Consider the following 19,682-nt stretch of genomic DNA (forward strand, 5'->3'; position numbering starts at 1 on the left):
AGGTTTGGCTGAGATAAGTACCATTCTAAAGTTGGACTATTATCAATAAGTACAATATAATAGCGATGCATTTATGAGATAACTAGATCAAAAATATAAAAACAAAGCAAGAACACTCAAGTTGGTTAAAGTTGGAAAAGACAGCCAATGATGAAGCACCACACAATGCTTCCCGCGATCTAAACATTTTTTTGCGGTGGAGTGGTGGGGCTGAGGCGTCCTTTCTAATACTATATAGATACGATTAATAATACAACATCCAGACCATTTAGGTAAATGCAGTTTCATTGATGTTTATAAGGCTGGATTAATATTATATGATAAGAGGCCACTGCAACAATTGCTTTAAGTGAAAATCGGTGTGAAGCACCTCATTTTTTCCTGCCCCCACAGATGCCAACTATTTAAATCAGTTTATCTAAAATTGATTTTTCTCAACCACAGAAAAAAATAAACACAAACCAGGCTAGATTCTCTTCTCGGTGGTGGCTTCGTTCTTAGATTTGGGGAACCTAAAATTATAGAAAAAAATGTATTTAAAAACCAAATACTGCCAAAAACATAGGACTAATATGAGAATACAGCATAGAGCACACACATATATCTACATCTGCCTTGGAGCAGGGGAAAAACTCTGTGGTCCACTGGGGATAGTTCTGGAAGCCTACTGTATAAAGGCACAAATGGGTCCATGTTGCCTTTTTACAATTCTCACATAGAAAGATTAGATTCTTACCTTGATAATCTTCTTGTACATGTGTCTAGTAGTTTATGAATCTGAACCTGTAAGTTGCTTGCAGAACACTGTCAATCATTTTTGAAACTCCGCCTCTTTCTCAGGCAGCTGCTCTTGCCCCCTCAGTTTGTACAAAAACAATCAAGGAGCACTGCAATGACAGACTTAACTGGAAGGAGGGAAATGGGGTGGGGGGGGGGAATCTCCGACACTACAATTCTGTTCTGCTCTGTAACCAACATATCACTGAACATTATAACATTCAAGTAACTGACCAAAACGGATACCAAACCCATGTGCAAACAGCACTAATATTATACAGGATTTGGAGCTACTCGCATGTCTTAGACCAGACTTTACTTTCTTGTGTCTTGTGGGATTTTTCTTTCTAGCTTATCTGAGAGACAGAGAAATCTCCAAAGCCAGACTGATCCCAAGGCAGAAGGCAGGGCTTCAGGATTACTAGACACATCTACAGAAAAGATTATCGAGGTAAGAAGCTAATCTTTCTTTTCAGTACACTGCGTCTAGTAGTCCTGAACGCTAGGGACGGATCAAAGCAGTCTCCTGAGTCTAGGGCAGGTCCACTGAGCCTTCCTTCAAAACAAAGGACCTGAAAGCAGCGTCATTCCTGGCTGCTATGTCTACTCTATAGAACCCGGCAAAGGCATGAAGGGTAGACCATGTAGCTGCTCTACAGATTTCCTTGGGCAAAACTGTCCGAGTCTCCGCCCATGAGGTAGTAACTCCTATGATGAAGTTGCAGAGGGTTCTGGAAAGGGTTTCTTCCCTTGGACTCACACCTCCTGCGGATCCCCAACACCGAAGGACTCAGAGGAGGCTGAGCCCAAGGCTCCTCCCCTTCCGTTGCATGTGGGGCATGGACACTGCTCGGCCGGCCATCCAGCGCAAACCTGGCATGATACAGGGGGTAAGAAGGCTTGAGGAGTCCATCCCTATTGGATTTTTAAGGAAAATCTAGGAGTTTTGAGGCAGATGGAAGCTCTAGAGAAAAAGATCATTTAAAACCGAAGATGACCGCCGACAGCAAAATTGCGTCCCCCCCCAAAAAAAAACAAAAAAAAAACAGCTGGTGGGGACTCCTCTGAAACACAAAAAAATGCAGGGAAAGGGGTTTTAGAGGTGGGGGACCTTGGCCCTGGTTACAGAATCCTTAAACTTTCACTTTGACCCCCCCCCCCAAATTTCCCCATAGGCTATAATACTCTTACTCACTATGTCTTATGTCTGCCTGCTTCAGCTTAGGAGTGCCGCTGGGACAAATGGAGAAGAACTCTGACTCACAGGTTTGCTGGATGAACTTGGTCTTCGGGCTTCTAGTCGGACTGATGTTCGACTGAGTCTCAATCCCTGGAAAACCTCATGCCGCAAAGAGGGAAAGGACCACACAGCTAGCCTACAAAGCCCGAAAGGCAACAACAAACCAAAAAATCCAACACAACTGCAATTAAAAATCAAAACGAGAAACAAAACAAAAACTGCAGTGATGACGTACAGGACAACAAGGCTTTATTAGACATCGCGCAAGAGCATTTATGGTGATTCACCGCTGCTTCCAGTTTTTATACAGTTGTTATCCGTCAGGTTTCTTTCTTCTGATATATGTTAAGACCTCTGAGGAAGGCATGTTTCTTTGAAACACGGACCGTGTTGGGTTCGGTCTTATCAGTCCTTTAGGAAACAAACCGTTTTATATTTTTTTATGATTGTCTAATAAAGCCTTGGTGTCCTGTACATCATCACTGCAGTTTTTGTTTTGTTTTCCACTATTGAGCCCGGCCAAACCGGAACAGAGCCAAACAGCCTCTGCTCAAGCTCCTGATAAATCAGGGATGTGAGCTGCTACATAGGGCATGGCCCCCGAGTTCCAAAAATTACAAAAGCAGGTTGTTTAGCTAGGTGTCCCCGAGGGCTAATCCTGCTAGCAGCAGACTTCCGCAACACGAGTCTGCATCTTCTCCAAGGCAGAGGTCCCAACAAGTGGAACCTCGAGTGGGAACTTCTGGGCACCAAGCCTCCAAATGAACAGCAAGAAAAATACCCATAAATAACAAAACCGCAGAGCAGAAACAATTCTGAGAAACCTGCTTGCAGGAAAAAAAAAACTGAGGGGGCAAGAGCAGCTGCCTGGGAAGAAGGTGGAGTTCAAAGATGATTGACAGCATTCTGCAAGCAACTTGCAGGTTCAGATGCATAACCCTAGCATTCAAGACTACTAGACACATTGAACTAGAAAAGTATCTTATAAACCAGTGGCAAGCTTTATCCCATTTAACATGCATTAAGAGGGTGTTTTATAACAGCTTGCCTATCTGTGAAGGCCACATAGGTGCCTATTTTTAGCCCATTTTCTAAAGGTACATAGATGCTTATGTGTCTTTATATAGTACTAGGGGTAACCTGGCAGAAATTGCAGCTAGACTGAAGCAGTGGACATACACAGCTACCCGAGAGCAGAGGTCAATGTTAGTGTATAAAGTGCACACATATTTTATAAACCATGCATGCAATCATCCTAGAAAATGCCTACGGGTAGGTCAAAGAAAAATATACACTTTCCTGTTAACCACATGCACTTTTCCACACATAGGGCTATTCAATAAATGGCACTCAAAATCGGCACTGAAATAAATGAGCGCGCATTGGAGATTGGCACTGAGGGCCAATTTTGGTGTCCAATTTATGCACCAGGACTTACGCCTGTTGAAACCAGGCGTGATCCCCTAGAATCCAAGCAGCGTACACATCCCCAGTAATCTATAGCACTGTGTGCAAATTTTAGGAATGCCCCAGACCTACTGATGTACCCTCTTGACCACACACCCCTTTTGGGTTACACACTATAGGGTTTGGGCACACAGTTATAGAATAGTGAGCAGGAAAATGTGCATCTGATTCCAAACTGGTGCTAGTTAGCGCCAATTAACACCCAATTACTGGCACGGATTGGATCCTTAGCCATTTAACTGGGTGCGCATCTTGAATTGGTGAACATATATCGGCACCCAATGGGATGCCCTATATAGTATCTGGGGAGAATCCCTGTGGCCATTTAATCGAAAGCCTTCCCGTGTGAAAAATCCTTTATCCCCCATGGCTACAGTTTTGCACTTTTTAAATGCACCGATCCAAATCCACAGAGCTAAATTACAAAAAGCTGTGCGCAGATACCAAAAACCGCTCCCCCCCCCTTTTTTTTTTTTTTTACAAAACCACGCAAGAGGTTTTTAGTGCTGGCCGGCATGCTGAATGCTGTGCGGTTCCCCGACTCTCATAGGAACTCTATGATCTTCAGAGCGGCGCAAAATATTCAGCGTGCCAGCCGGCGCTAAAAACTGCTGGTGTGGTTTTGTAAAAAAAAGGGAGGGGAGGGGGAGTTAGGTGTCGCTAGGCATCCTTCATTAGGACCCCGACTGTCCACATAGAACAGCATGCTAAAAGAGAGAGTTTAGGGGGTGCAGTTACTAAGTTGTTGTTTTTTTTTGCCACACCTTAGTTGACCACAGGAGTCATTAGTCAATATCACAGGTTAGTGACTCCTGTGGAACAGGAATAAGTGACATTCCAGTAGAGCATATTTTAAAGAGGCCAGAGCTGGAAAAAAAGCAGCGGCTCCCCCTCCCCCCAAAGATCCCCCAGATCCCCCTCCCGACAGATATTCCTACACTTCACCAGCCCCTGACGATGCATTGCTCAAGCCCCGCCCCTGTTAAGGACCTGTACTGCTTTCTTCCAGCCCTGCCCTACAGTGGGTTCTTTTAGACAGGCGAAAGGAGGAAGAGGAAATGTCACCCAGGCAACTACTTAGACAAAGTGGCTTGAAAATTGTTCACACGAAGAACTGAAATCAAACTTCCAGTATGGAGGTGTTTCCAAATCTGCAGCAACAATGGTAAAGCTCCTTACTTATCTCTGATCTTTGAGGAGCGATTCTAGCCACCGCAGGAGAACTAGGGGTCCCCTTGGGGTTCTGCTTCTCTGGGAGTACCATGGCATTGCCATTGGAGTCACTGCACAGAATAGGCAAGCTGATCTCCTTCTTGGTGACCGGAGCCTCCTCTGGTTCATTTTCGGCTCGTGTGTCCTTGTCGCCAGAGCATTTCCTGTTCAGTAAGTTACTGATCTCCATGATATTTCCAATGATTTCTACCGGGCCTGTTAGATTCTTCTTCCTGGATGAAAGGTCATCTTTCGCTTTCTGCAGGTACGAGGCTGGGGCCCAGCCTTCTTTGCCCTGATACCTGTGCAAAGACAAACGCGATGTTACAGCTACTGCAGATAAATATTTTCCAAGATACAATATTAAATAAAAGGGATGTAGTGCAATGGAACGCAGATTATCCGGACCCCTATTATCCGGATTACTTCGGGGCGGGTGGGGGGGGATCTCAGTTTATATCTGAGTTCCCTCCAAAGTACTATTTCAATCACTCTCCCTCCCACTTGTGCTCCTTCTCTGCTTCTGTCACCTCTGCCATCAGCCTAGCACCCTGTCCCCCCGAACAGGGAGAATTGCCCCCCCCCCATCAGTATGTCCCTGCAATGATTGGACGTTAATTTTTTATTTTGGTTTTAATAACAAAAAATACCTTCAGCGCACCCCCTCCAACCCGACAAGAAAAAGCAGCATTCCCCCTCCCTCCCTGAACTGGCACCACCAACCCCGTCCCAGACCCACAGGAAAGACCTCAGGCCTACCTTATTTCCCTGGAAGTCTCGGCAGCTATTTTCATCACTGACAAAGCATGGGCAGGAGTGAGTAGGATCGCTTCTGCCCCAGCGCTGCAGCTAGACCACGAGGGAAACAAGGTAAGCCTGGAGTCTTTCCTGTGGGTCCGGGAGGGGGTTGGTGGTACCTTTTCAGGGAAGGAGGGGGAATGCTGTCATTTCTTGTCAGAGGGGGGGGGGGGTAGATGCACTGAAGACATTTTTTAAAATTAAAAACAAAAGAAAAAAGGTAACTTCTAATTATCTGGATATTTGATTATCCCTCTGCCAAGAATAGTCCGGATAATCAGTGTTCCACTGTACTTCGGTGCACGAAAGTAGTGCGAGACTTAGCGGTAATCTATTTTATAATCTTAGGGTAGTCAAACAGGTAGAAAAGGTGATGGTAAAAGCCAGCAGGATGCTTGAGTGCATAGGGAGAGAAATGGCTTACAAAAAAAAAAAGGTAGTGATAATGCCCTCATGTAAGTATCTGGTGTGACCTCATTTGAAATACAGTCAAACCTCGGTTTATGAGTGCACTGGTTTGCGAGTGCTTTGCAAGACGAGCAAAACATTTGCAAAACCGGCACCTCGGAAACCGAGTTTGACTCGATTTACGAGCGCCATGCCCCGCGATCCGGCATCCCCCCCGCTCGTGTTGTCCCCCCCCACCGCGATCCTACATCCCCCCCGAGCACCGAAACAAAATCCCTTACCCCGATTGGGCACCGGCACCAGCACCAACGCATAGGACATGCCAGTGCCCGAAGATCCTCCCTCTTCTGGGCTGGGCGGTGCGTTGGAGATCCTCCCTCTTGCCTGTGCTGGTCTGGACTGGGCCTTGAGCATTTGCGCATGCTCAAGGCCTTCTGGTCTCGCTCTCTCCGAGATTCTCTGAGAATCTCAGAGAGAGCAAGACCAGAAGGCCTTAGGCCCAGTCCAAATAAAAGTAAAAGTTCAAATAAAAGTAAAATGGGGAAATAACATAAATTATTGGACAAGACATGGACAAAATTGATACGAGAGGGACTGGGGAAAGGGGAAGATTCAAAATAATAATAATAATAATAACAGCTTATATACCGCAATACCGTGAAGTTCTATGCGGTTTACAGAAGATTAAGCAAAGGTAACAAATTGATTGACTTTAAGAGGGGAGGAAGGAAGAGAATTAATAGGACAGGAAATCCATTGTTGAGGAGAGAGAGATCAAAAGGACAAGTTAATCGCTATAGAGGGGAGAGAGAAGAGAGGATCAGTTGTCTAGATGCTTTAGGAACATCAAAGTTATAAAAAAAATTAAAGGGAGGTAAAGGGGGGAGAGGGAAGAATAAGGAAGGAAGGTAGATCGCTTCTTAAAAAGCGGTTCTCGTTCATTGTTAGATGTAATTGAAGAAGGATCTTACGAGGTTCATTTCATAAATAATGCACACTATTTTTTTAAATTTATATGTTTTATTTTGTTTTTTCAAGAATTTTTTTACAATCCTTCAACATACCCCCCTCTTCTATTAAACTGCGCTAGCAGAGAGCCGCGATGAATGGCCTGCACTGCTCCCGACGCTCACAGGAACTCTATGAGCGTCGGGAGCAGCGCGGGCCATTCAGCGCAGCTCCCCGCGCTAGAAACTACTAGCGCAGTTTAATAGAAGAGGCCCATAGTCTCCCTGCTTTGCAATGACCAAGTCCCAACATCCGGGAAGCTTCATTATTCCATCCAAGACACCGTTTTTGTTCAGTTGCCGAATAGCTCAGGTAACAGCGGAAGAAAGCTCTTCCAGAGATGCAAAATGATGTCTACGAACTTTGGAAAAAGGTTGAAGTCTGGCGAACTCATCTGAACTGCATATTGCATTTTGGTAAGCATCCTGAAATAGGAAGGTTTTGAGTTTCATTTTGAATCTGTCAAGGGTGCTTTCAAGGTTTTTCCAAGTCCCTTACTGTAATATCTAATCCCCCCCCCACCCCATCCCTCTTCCCACAGAGTAATGAAAACCACTGTGAATGCACAGATCAGAGTCATGTGAAAGCTTACATCTATTGATACAGAAGCCTGAATAAGGTGAATGGCCTTGAGTGCACTGTGATGGTGTCTATCCCAGACAGCAAACATTAAGATCCCGGGGAAGCCGTTGCCTCAGGGTAAAGGCAAAGGACTGAGAAGCCAAAGCTGAGATTAGAAGAGGAAATGCATTATTATTAGCTATTAAACTGCCTTTATGGAGAGATTTGCCCAAGGCGATGTACAACAGCTGTAGCCCGACAAAGGCGACTTAGGCAAATTAAATCGCAGTACTAGCAATAATTTGGGATAAAGTGTACAGAAGAGGTGGGAGTGTAGGAGGGGAAATCCAAAGGTAGCAGGATGAAGAGGAAAGGCTATGAGAACACCTAGCGCTTCATCCCCTGTGGCTCTACTTGTGAGTGTTTTCAGAAACGGAAGTTTCTGGCTCCGAATCGGCAGTGCATGGGAAGTCCAAGGATGCCGAGAGGAAGCAGCACGAATCCGAGCTGCAAACGATTGGCTCGCTGGAACGGCAAATCTCTGAATTGATGTAGTGCGGGCATGGAGTTGGCTTTGTGTCTATTTGCTGGGTAACTAGCTGAGCCTCTCCATGGAGGGTTTTGGTTCCCAGTCTGAGTCAGAGCTGGGACTTCATTTTATTGACAATCAGCTAATCCTTAGCTGTTTTCTTTAAAGCATTTTTATTTGAAAAGGTTGCTTCCTGTGGGCAATTGATAAAACCGGTTTGTCCTTCCTACACACGTATAAGACTCTGAGCTACTGCTACTACACTTCTCCCTTCGTATTCGCTGGGATAGGGGAATACTGTGCTTGGCTGAGTACTGGAGACCATGTGATTCTTCAAAGGCCTCCAAGGATAAATATGGACCATGTCGGCTACAAGATAGATTGGTTTTGATATATTATTTACAGCAAAACAGCATGTTTCATATTTAATTAGCAGCTTGTATCAAATAAACTTTCCAGCACTGGTCACCGTACACGAAAAAGGACACGGTACTACTCGAAAGGGTCCAGAGAAGAGCGACTAAGATGGTTAAGGGGCTGGAGGAGTTGCTGTACAGTGAAAGATTAGAGAAACTGGGCCTCTTCTCCCTCGAACAGAGGAGATTGAGAGGGGACATGATCAAAACATTCAAGGTACTGAAGGGAATAGACTTGGTAGATAAGGACAGGTTGTTCACCTTCTCCAAGGTAGGGAGAACGAGAGGGCACTCTCTAAAGTTGAAAGGGGATAGATTATGTACGAACGTAAGGAATACATAAACGCCTTCTTCACCCAGAGAGTGGTGGAAAACTGGAACGCTCTTCCGGAGTCTGTCATAGGGGAAAACACCCTCCAGGGATTCAAGACAAAGTTGGACAAGTTCCTGCTAAACTGGAATGTATGCAGGTGAGGCAGGACTCATTTAGAGCACTGGTCTTTGACCCGAGGGCCGCCGCATGAGCGGACTGCTGGGCAGGATGGACCACTGGTCTGACCCAGCAGCAGCAATTCTTATGTTAACAGAATTGCAAATACTGAAAAACTGCGAATAACATTTTTATATGTTTTTTGCTGTTTTCTATTAAAAACCATCGTGAATATGATGAAACCGCGAAGAACATGGTGGGAGACCTGGCCTGTTTCTCAAGGAGAGGCAAAACACGGTGCACAAAGTGCTGGGAATCAGCGATTTCTCTATGCAAGCTGATGTAATTTGGGGGGAGGAGCCAGCAAGCTAAAAACCATGAATAATCGAAACCGCGAATACGGAGGGAGAAGTGTACTAATCATTTCTATAGTGCTACTAGACCTACACAGTGCTGTACATCAAAACACAGAAGAGACAGACCCTGCTCAACAGAGCTTACAATCTAGTCAAGGCAGACAAACTGGACAAAAAGGTGCCTCAATACACAGTGCTCAGTTGGGGGAATTACGGAGGGAATGATAAGACAGATATTGGTGCTTAGAAGGTGAGTTGAAGTTTGGAATTGAATATTGCCAGAGACGGAGCTCGACATACCAAGTCAGTTTGTTCCAGGCATAAGGTACAGCAAAGTAGAATGGATGAAGTCTGGAGTTGGCTGTAGAGGAGAAGAGTACAGCTAAGAGAGACTTATCCAATGAGCGAAGTGCCTGGTGGGGGGAGCTTTAAGTCAATAAGAGGAGTTTGAACTGTTATGTGGAAAAGGATAGTGACTTGAGGAGAGGAGTAATGTGGGCATAGCGACACCGGTGAATATGAGGTGTGCAGAAGAGTTCTGGACAGATTGAAGGATAAAGAGATAGTTTAGCAGAAGGCTAGTGAGAAGCAAGTTGCAGTAGTCTAGGCGAGAGGTGATGAGGGTATGGATGAGGGTCATGGCAGTACACTCAGAAAGGAAGGGCCTGATTTTAGCGATATTGTACAGAAAAAAACAACAACAGGTCTTGGCAGTCTGTTGGATAGGTGAAGAGAAAGAAAGAGATAAGTCATAGATTCCTCCAAGGTTGCGAGCCGATGAGATAGGGAGGATGAGGACCTTGTTCACAGAAATAGAGTACGAGGGAAGAGGGCAGACGGGTTTAGGTGGAAAGATAAGGAGCTCAGTCTTGGCCACCTTCAATTTTATAGAGTCGTAAGGGGAATAGTTTGTCTAGATTTCATAGCTGTCATGGACATGAGTTGACCAACTCTTAACATTCAGAACACATTAACGAGCAAGTATGTTCTGAAACTGAGGCTCCAAATGAATTTTGCATAACATACAGAAAGAGAGTTTGTCTGGAGGCATCAATGACACTGTCCTTAAGGAGACACCGTAATGAGTGAAATGGGTGTGGCAATAGGTCTGCAGGGACCACTTTTTTCCCAAAGCCTGGTCTTCTTGATAATTGGGATTCGGGTCCTTCAGCAGCAGTATTGGCAAAAGTGATAGTGTATTCAGCCCTGGCAGAATTCCAGTTGAAGGAGCAACTATTTAACCTTTTTCTGGATTCAATATGGAATGTTTTAGAGGGGTTGAGTAAGCACCATTCTTGGCAGCTTACTTTACTATCAACTTAAGTTTAAACGATGTTAAAGTTGATTCCTTTGATGCAGATCTGAAACAATGCATAAACCAACTTGATGCTACTGAACTAAAACTGTACAATGAATACGCTACTTTGATTTTCCGTTGGTTTTCACCCACACATCCAGGGGGGTGAGGGTGGGAGGGGGGTATATCTTTTGTTTTGGTATTATTCCTGATGGTAATGATGGATGGGGGGAGGGAATTTTTATCTTTTGTATAGATACTGATTGGTTATAAGTGCTTGGTTGATTATCATTATTTGTATATAAATTGTATTGCACTTTTTGTTGGCATTAAAAACTAAATAAAGTTAAAAAAAAATACGCTACTTTGATTAAAGATAGTTCTCCAGATATTTAACACTATTTAACTGGCCAGAGAGAGCACTGACCAATTAAATAGCAGTTAACTGCACATATTCAGTTGGAGATAGCCAATTATTTCTGCTGCAAATGCAAGCAGTGTCTCACTTCCGGCTCACCACATAATTGTTTCCCACTTATTCACCTTTATAGGACCCCCAGGGACCCCTGAAGAAGACTTTTTGTCAAAACGCGGACCGTGTTGGGTCCTGTATCCCTAGCGGACTAGGTCCTTTAAGGCTTTTATATGGATGATTTATTTTTATGTGGATGAAATTATTTTATGTGGATGATTTCAGTGTACCTTTGGAATTTTGACACTTTCAAATAAAATCCATTTAGGAACATCGTCACTCCACAAAGAAGTTTTTTTGGTTTTCTCCGAATATTTGTGGTTAGCAGCCAAATGTTAACTGGCTATATTGTGCAAAAATTGCCAATTTTCAGCATTGAGCAACTAACCCCCTCTTCTACGAAACCGTGTTAGCAGCTTTTTGCGCAGAGAGCCGCGCTGCTCCCGATGCTCATTGAGTTCCTATGAGTGTCGGGAGCAGCGCAGGCCATTTGCATGGCTCTCTGTGCTAAAAACCGCTAGCGCGGTTTCGTAGAAGAGGGGGTAAATTTAGTAGCAAAACTGGAACGCATAAATAGCACTCCTATCTTTGGCACCTATAAACTTAACCGACCAGCACCGAATATTGACTTAGGGCTCCTTTTCCGAAGGTGCGTTAGGGCCTTAACGCACGGAATAGCGCGCTAAAATGCCGTGCATGCTAGCCGCTACCGCCTCCTCTTGAGAAGATGGTAGTTTTTCGGCTAGCGCATGCTAATCCAGTGCATGCGCTAAAAACGCTAGCGCACCTTTATAAAAGGAGTCCTTAGTCGATTAACTTTTTTAGCAGCCATAAACACCCTCGGATATTCAATGAGAGTCTCCAGAAAAGGCCCAGCATTGAAATCCCGTGATCAGTAGCGACTGCAGGAGTTATCTGGGCTGCATCCCAGCAGCTGATTATGGGCTTAATGTGTTAATTCAGTGTAAAATCGAAAGTTTAGAAAATGTAGCCAAAAGGAAGACTCTTCATTTTATAGCCTTTCTCAGTAGCAAAATTTTCTGCAAAACAGCTCTTCAAGAAATATTATTTGAAAGTTCTAAAAATATATTCATAGGCTGTTTCACCGGCAACGTCTGCAGGGCATATTCCATCATCTAGGATGGTTCAGCAAGATGAAACGACAACTGGATGTGTCTCAGATTTCTTCGAACAGATTGGACTTAAATATTTTTAGAGACCGCTAATGATTTTGAGAGAAAAATACAATGGCAGTTACTTTTCTTTTTGCTCAGGTTGTTATTTAAATACTGTGAGCTTTGTTTTATAGAAGAATGCTTGGGTGCAGCTAGAAGGAAGCTAGGGTGCATAGGGAGAGGAATGGCCAGTAGGAAAAAGGAGGTATTGAAGCCCCTGTATAAGACTCTGGTGAAACCTCATTTAGAATACTGTGTACAATTCTGGAGACCGCACTTTCAAAAAGATAGGGTCCAGAGGAAGGCAACTCAAATGGTTGATGGTCTACATCAGGGGTGCCCAATACGTTGATCGCGATCGACCGGTAGATCGGGAAGGCAACGTGAGTCAATCGCGGAGCCCATCCCGGGCTCCGAGATAGACTCGTGTTGCCGTCCCGATTTACCAGGCTGATCAGCCTTCCTCTCCCCGACGTCCCCCACCACCCTCCCTGCAGAAGCATCGAACCGACCAGCATTCCACTCCCCGGCGGTGGCTTGAGGGCCTGTTCCCCGATGGCAGTGGCAGCAAACCTAGTGGCTTGTGGGAGGGCAGGGAGAAAGAAAGAAAGGGGGCAGGTAGGGAGATAGAAAGAAGGGGGGGGCAAGAAGACAAAGAAAGAAGGGGAACAGGGAGTCAGAAAGAAAGGGGCATGGAGAGAGAGAGAGAAAGAAAGGGAGGCAGGGAGACAAAAAATAAGAAGGGGCAGGAAGAAAGAAAGAAAAAGTTGAGGGAGAGAATGAGGTCTGGAGGAGAGGAAGCATACAGGAGGCTGAAAACAGGGAAGAAATATTGGATGCACAGTCAGAAGAATAAAGTGCAACCAGAGACTCGTGAAATCACCAGAAAACAAAGGTAGGAAAAATGATTTTATTTTCAATTTAGTGATCAAAATGTGTCCGTTTTGAAAATTTATATCTGCTGTCTATATTTTGCACTACGGCACATGGTCTAAGTCACAAAAACCCACCTAAAGTGACCAAATACGCACTGCAAACACATAATACAGACCCCCAGTGATCACCGCCCCCCCCATAAAAATATTAATCACAACTTGAAAATTGTGCCTCCAGAACCTGGCACAGGAAAGCTTAGTCGACCTGCACAAAGGCGGCTTAAGTCGTCTTGGGGGTGGGTTAGGGACCCATGGAGAGGAGGCCCTATGCCCATAAGCCCCTGTAATCACTGCATTGATACTGAAACATGTGTACTCCCCTATACACCCCCAAACCCTTTTGTACTAGCATATAAGTGGCTCCTGCAGCCATAAGGACTATTAGGGTGGTAGATAAGTGAGTCTAGGGGAATCTGGAGGTGGTTTGGGGGGCTCACCATGACCTATAAGGGAGCTGTAGTGAGATGAAGACATGGCACCCTTTTTGTGAAGTTCACAGCAGTGACCTGTAAGGTACCCCATTATTTAGGTGCCATGTCTGGGTGTTAAGTACATCACTTTGTAGATCCCCCCCCCCCCCCATGTCCAACAGGGCTTGTTCTAGGCGTTTTTGACTTGGACGAAAAGTTGGACGAAAATGTGGTATAAAGATGGACGATTTAGCGGCTTGGACGATCAGATTGGCAGGACGTATAGTTAGATGATTTTTAAAACGAAAAAAAAATTGGACGTGTTTTTCAAAAATGTGTCCTAAGCTGCTTTTTTTACTTTGGACGACTTGCGACTTGGACGAAAATGGACTTAGACGTTCCTTTCGATTATGCCCCACCACGTTCATTGTTTATAATCTTTTGTAAACCGCGTTGAACTTACGGTTACGCGGTTAATAAGCACAATATTAGGTGGGTAGGATGCTGCGGATGGGCAGGCTGGATGGGCCATTTGGATGGGCCAAATGTATTTCCTGATGTGGTCAGGCCTACCCAACACTTTCTTTTGTTAAGTCCAAAGGTATTAGAGATTAATGCTGCCTTTTGGTTTCCTTGTAAATGTGTGGCAAGATATGGTAGCATAAAATACATATTTTTGAACTTTCTCAACTGTCCTTCTCCTTGGCTGCTAAGTTAGAACTGTGTCCACTGACAGATTACGTTCCTAATTATTATTCAGGATTCCGTATTTGATTCTTTCTGCTGCTTTTTTCTCATTTATGGAATTGAAATTTTTCCTTTAAACTCTGGTGATTCCACCTCCTCTAAATTAGGGGACTACAGTACTCCCCCGAAATTCGTGGGGGTTCCGTTCCAAGAACACCCGCGAATTTTGAAAAACCATGAATACGGTTTTTCAGCTGATCGAAGACAGGAGAGCGCAGCTGGGGGGCCAGCGAGTGCTTAAATTGTACTTACGAAACCAGGCACATTTTCTGACCGCCTCTTCCTGGTACAAAAGTCATGGTTACACCAATCAGGAGCTGCTTGGATACGTCAGATAGCGCGTCAAAGCAACTCCTGATTGATGTAACCATGACTTTAGTACCAGAAAGAGGCGGTCGGAAAATACCATGAATTACTGAGTCCACGATTTGTGAACCGCGAATCCACGGGGGTTTTCTGTATAGGGAGTTTTATCTTTGCATTCTTATGTTGAATTTCCTATGTCTGCGTTTTTGTTATCTCCATTCTTTTTATACAAGAGTTAAAGCACAAATTTGTTTTTGAAAGTTATAAAATTAAAATTTTTAAAAGATTGAAATAAAGAAATATGTAGATTTCAGGATGTGTGGAGGCCAATAATAGAATATTATAATGATTAAGGTTAATTTACTATTCTTTTTCCTTATGTGATAATTTGAAGGAATGGGGGGGTGGAGGGGTTATGATAATCTAAATAAATATTTGCATATTTTAACTGATTAATACACATAGGAATTATAATATAATATGTATGTATGGATATGGAAGGGGGTGGGAAAATTTTTTTTTGGGGAAATATATTGTTATGGAATTTCAAGTGATAATGTAATATGATGAGTTATATTTATTGTACACTTGATGTATATGTTAAAACGAATAAAGATTTTGAAAAAAAAAAAAAAAGAAATATGTAGAGTCTTGAAAAAATTAAGTCCTCAGCACTTCTCTGATAGGATTCCCCTAACCTTTTAGGCTCTAGGAGGCTCAGAATAAAAAAAAACCACAACGTACAGCAAGTGGTCTAATTCGGTACTTGGATGATCAAAAACACAGCTCATCCAAGTACCGATAATCAAAACTGGTTTTAGATGCATCTAAAACCAGCTTAGGCATTTATCCTGCCTTTGTACTCCTAGAGCGAAAAGGGGCATTTTTGGAGGAGTGGATAGGGCGGGAGTTGGGCCGACCTGGACTTAGTCATCTGGCAGTCATAACCAAAAAGATCTGACAGGTTGCCAGATAGAACTTATACGTTTTGACTTAGACCAAGTCAAAACAGGTATTAGTTCTGAATCGGGCTGCTGAGCTGCAGCCAGGCAACCTGTTCCTCCTGCACCGGTAAAAATCGCACCAGGAGAGATACCTAATCTCTCCTTCCGCAATCCCTCCTAACCTCCCCAACAACAGAGATGCCCAATTTCCCCCTGAACTGCTCACCGGCAGGAGGGAGCCCAAACCCTCCTGCCAGACAGAAACTCCCTTGAACCCCCTTCCCCCCAGACCCCAGACCCCTCCAAAGATTGAGCCTCCCCCCCATACTAACCTTAATCGATGGACGGACGGGTCCACCCTCTGGCCAAGAGGCCCACCTTCCTCGGAATGGCGGGTTTGTCTCTTCCTGGTGCATTGTGGGATGCACCGAGGAAGGGCCTAGGGCCTGATTGGCCCAGACGCCTAAGCCCCACTCATAGGAGGGGCCTTAGGCACCTGGGCCAACTGGAATTGGCCCAGTTGCCTAATGCCCCTCTTAACGGCGGTGTCTTAGGCACATGGACCAACCTAATCTTATGGTTTATTAAGCTTGTTATACCGCTCGTTCATTTTACTGGTCCAAGTGGTTTATAAAATATAATAAAAGTAAAATAAAATAAAACAAATGTAAAAAAGAACTCCATTATTAGATAGTATAGACCTAAACCAGGGGTAGGGAACTCTGGTCCTCGAGAGCCGTATTTCAGTCGGGTTTTCAGGATTTCCCCAATGAATATGCATGAGATCTATTTGCATACACTGCTTTCAATGCATATTCATTGGGGAAATCCTGAAAACCCGACTGGAATACAGCTCTCGAGGACCGGAGTTCCCTACCCCTGACCTAACCCATATAAACAGCAGACATACTAAGAAACATTCACTCTTACAAAAAGCATTCTTAGGTTGGTCCATGTGCCTAAGGCCCCGCCCCTGACTTGTGGGCAAAAGGGCAGCGCCCCCACAAGCAAAATATTTGAAAAGAATGACTTCAGTTGACTGGATGCTTCCAAGAGAGACAAGACAACAGAAGAACCATGTACAGTATTCCCCCGATATTTGCAGGGCTTCCGTTCCAGGAACCCCCGCGAATATCGAAAAACTGCGAATACGGGACGACAAGGAGATGGAGGATGCTCCCTGCCTGGTGCCGCTGAACCCGCACCCTGAGGCTCCTGGATACGTAGCGCTTCAGCTTGATCCCGGACGGGCTGGATTCTGTCACTCCGGGCTGCCCTTCTGATGTGAAGCGCTCACCGGTCATCTCTTACCCGCCGCTGCCCGAGAGCGACCCCCCTGCAGGCCGCCCGCCTGCCCGCGCTCTACGTGCAGCTGCACGGGGAAAGCGCCCGCTGGCTGGAGCCGCACGAGCGGCTGCTGAAGATCCAGAGTGGCTGCCTGCTGCAGCTGGGCTTCAGGAGGAGGGCATGGAGGCCTGATTTAGGTGGTTTTTCACCTGGGGAGGCAGGATATGGCAGCTGGAGTGTCGGCGAGTGAAGGAAATCACTCGCGGTATGCTCCGACCGCCTCTTCCTTTGACACGCAGCTCCTGATTGGTGAAGCCCGACTTTAGCACAGGAAGTCCCGGTCAGAGAATACCGTGAATGACCAGGACTGCGAACTGCGAATGATCAGGGGAATACTGTATAGACATGCAGGCAAGCAATATGTCATCCTACCTGGACAATCCAAGGACAGGGGGAGCATTTCCATCTCTTTTCCCTGGAGAAGAGGAGACTTAGAGGGGATATGATAGAGACTTATAAGATCATGAAGGGCATAGAGAGAGTAGAGAAGGACAGATTCTTCAAACTTTCGAAAAATAAAAGAACAAGAGGACACTTGGAAAAGTTGAAAGGGGACAGGTTTAAAACGAATGCTAGGAAGTTCTTCTTTACCCAACGTGTGATGGACACCTGGAATGCGCTTCCAGAGGGAGTAATAGGGCAGAGCACGGTACTGGGGTTCAAGAAAGGATTGGACAATTTCCTGCTGGAAAAGGGGATAGAGGGGTATAAATAGAGGATTACTGCACAGGTCCTGGACCTGTTGGGCCGCCGCGTGAGCGGACTGCTGGGCATGATGGACCTCAGGTCTGACCCAGCAGAGGCATTGCTTATGTTCTTATGTTCTTAAAAGGATTCTGGCTACAGGTAGTTCTAATTTATTTTCTATAACACAATATTTTGTTGTGGGAGACGAACACCGAGGGCTGATCATAAAGGCCAGTGAGGCACTTTGCAAATTCCCGCAATTTGGGCGTGAGCTCTGACAAGACAGAGTTCACCCAGAGAAACTGAGACGTTAACATTTTTGGTTCATCATGTTAGGAGAATTCCAGCCTCTGCAGCTGAAAACTCAGAATGGACCTTAACTCATCCGCAAATCACAAGGTTGTGCCTTGCAGACAAATGTGGCGGCTACGCTTGCAGATTCCACGCTGAGAAAATCTGGAAGACAGCATTACATTCCAGTGAGATTTCTGCGCAAGCTTTCCTGGACCCAAAGGAAAAGACCGAGGGCCAGATGTGCCATGCTTTTTTCCCTCCATGGACACAAAATAGGAAAAAGCCTTTAGCACATCTGGTACGGATTGCTTTTCTTTCCTCTCTGATGTTCTGAACAAGAAGCTTAACTGGAGACAAATTCATGCACTCAAAGAGGCTAGTTTTATAACTCAGCACCTTAGTTAGGTCATTTAACACCATGCAGTGAAAACACACTCTGTAAAAGAGAATGACACCGGGACAAATTTTTCCCCGTCCCCGCAGGAACTCAATTTCTCCGTCCCTGTGAGTTTTGTCACTGCCCTTGCCCCATTTCTGTAACCTCTGCCTTAACCACACGTATGATTTTAAAGTGTTTGAGGCTTGTGCAGATGAGGATGGAGCTTAGGCATTGGTGGAATGAGGCATTATTTTTTTTATAATATCATTTTTATTGAGACAAACAGGTCGCATGGCAATCACATGAAAGAGGAAAAACAGTGCAACTACAATGTACAATGTCAGAGCAAGTCCAAAGGTAAGAACAGGAACAGTAGCAGGATCATTGTACAGCTCAGTATGAAAGAAATTCAAAACAGGTGCTAAAGAAAGAGTAAAGTACAATACAATGCGGAGTGTGCCAAGGGGCACCCTCCAGAAATATCAGACTTCATGTACCCCCCATCGGGGCTATCGGAAAAGTTACAATGGGCAAAAATTGCATACAGGTGCTCGTTCAAGCAGTATTAGTGAAGGGTAAAGCTCTGTATCCCTTTAAACAGCAGACAATGAGCAATAGTGAACCAGCCAACAACCTACGTCTAAATATTTCAAATGTTCTTAACCAACAGGACGTGCTTCACCACTCAGGATCCCCAAACGATCCTCCACATTCACACAACAGGCATCATTCGCACTACCAATCGCACCCTAAACAGACATCCAATTCACACCCGTGTTGCGTGGGGTGGGTAAGTGTGGGTGAGTATGTCACCCGAGCAGGTAAGAAAGCGGCAAAGGAAAACCCCGAAACCTGGCATGAATAACAAGTACCCATACTCAATCTTAATCGCAATCCCTGGACCCAAAGTACCCTAGCAGAAAGAAGAAGACATATAGGTATACCGGGCAATGCAGTTATTTGTACAGGACCAAGATTTACACTGTGAACAATAAGTACAATATCAGGGGGTCTGCATGCACAGGCTAGGATCCCGGTTATATTCCCATACTGCGGACACTGCGGAGTGGCTAAACCCGTTGTTCCAATGATAACCTCCACATGGAGCAATAGAGTTTCCAGTGGGGCTGAGGGCGGGTTGCATAAGTGTCCAATTCAAATCGCGCCTGCAATTGCATTCGCGTGGACCACATACCAAAGGTCGGTACCTCCTCAGAAGCCCAATATTTCAAAACAAGCTGTTTACCCACGAGCAGCGCGTGGAGGATGAATTTCTGAGCTGAGGCATCCAAACCCTGATCAGCAAGGTCCGAGGTATCTCCCAGTAGTAGAGCAGGAGGATGCCAGGGCACGGTACAGTGCAGCACCGCCGCCAAGTGGAGCTGAACCTGATTCCAGAAGTGCAGTTTGGGGCAAGTGAAAAAGGAATGAATATAGTCACCCCTATGGGTTGTGCATTTAGTGCAAATGTCGGCGTTCCACAATCC

General features: G+C 45.1%; 1 protein-coding gene across 3 annotated transcripts in view; it reads right to left on the reverse strand.

Annotated features, from left to right (window-relative positions):
• Positions 1-19,682, reverse strand: part of SH3PXD2A (SH3 and PX domains 2A) — a 642,235-nt gene that overhangs the window by 15,472 nt on the left and 607,081 nt on the right. For all 3 annotated transcript variants that reach the window (XM_033942411.1, XM_033942413.1, XM_033942412.1), the window contains 2 exons: positions 4,664-4,998; positions 463-512 (listed from right to left, as the gene is read on the reverse strand). In XM_033942411.1, the coding sequence (XP_033798302.1) occupies positions 463-512; positions 4,664-4,998 (385 nt within the window). The remainder of the gene's footprint in view (positions 1-462; positions 513-4,663; positions 4,999-19,682) is intronic.

Source organism: Geotrypetes seraphini, chromosome 4 (genome assembly GCF_902459505.1).
Source record: "Geotrypetes seraphini chromosome 4, aGeoSer1.1, whole genome shotgun sequence".
In the NCBI taxonomy this organism is placed as follows: domain Eukaryota; kingdom Metazoa; phylum Chordata; class Amphibia; order Gymnophiona; family Dermophiidae; genus Geotrypetes; species Geotrypetes seraphini.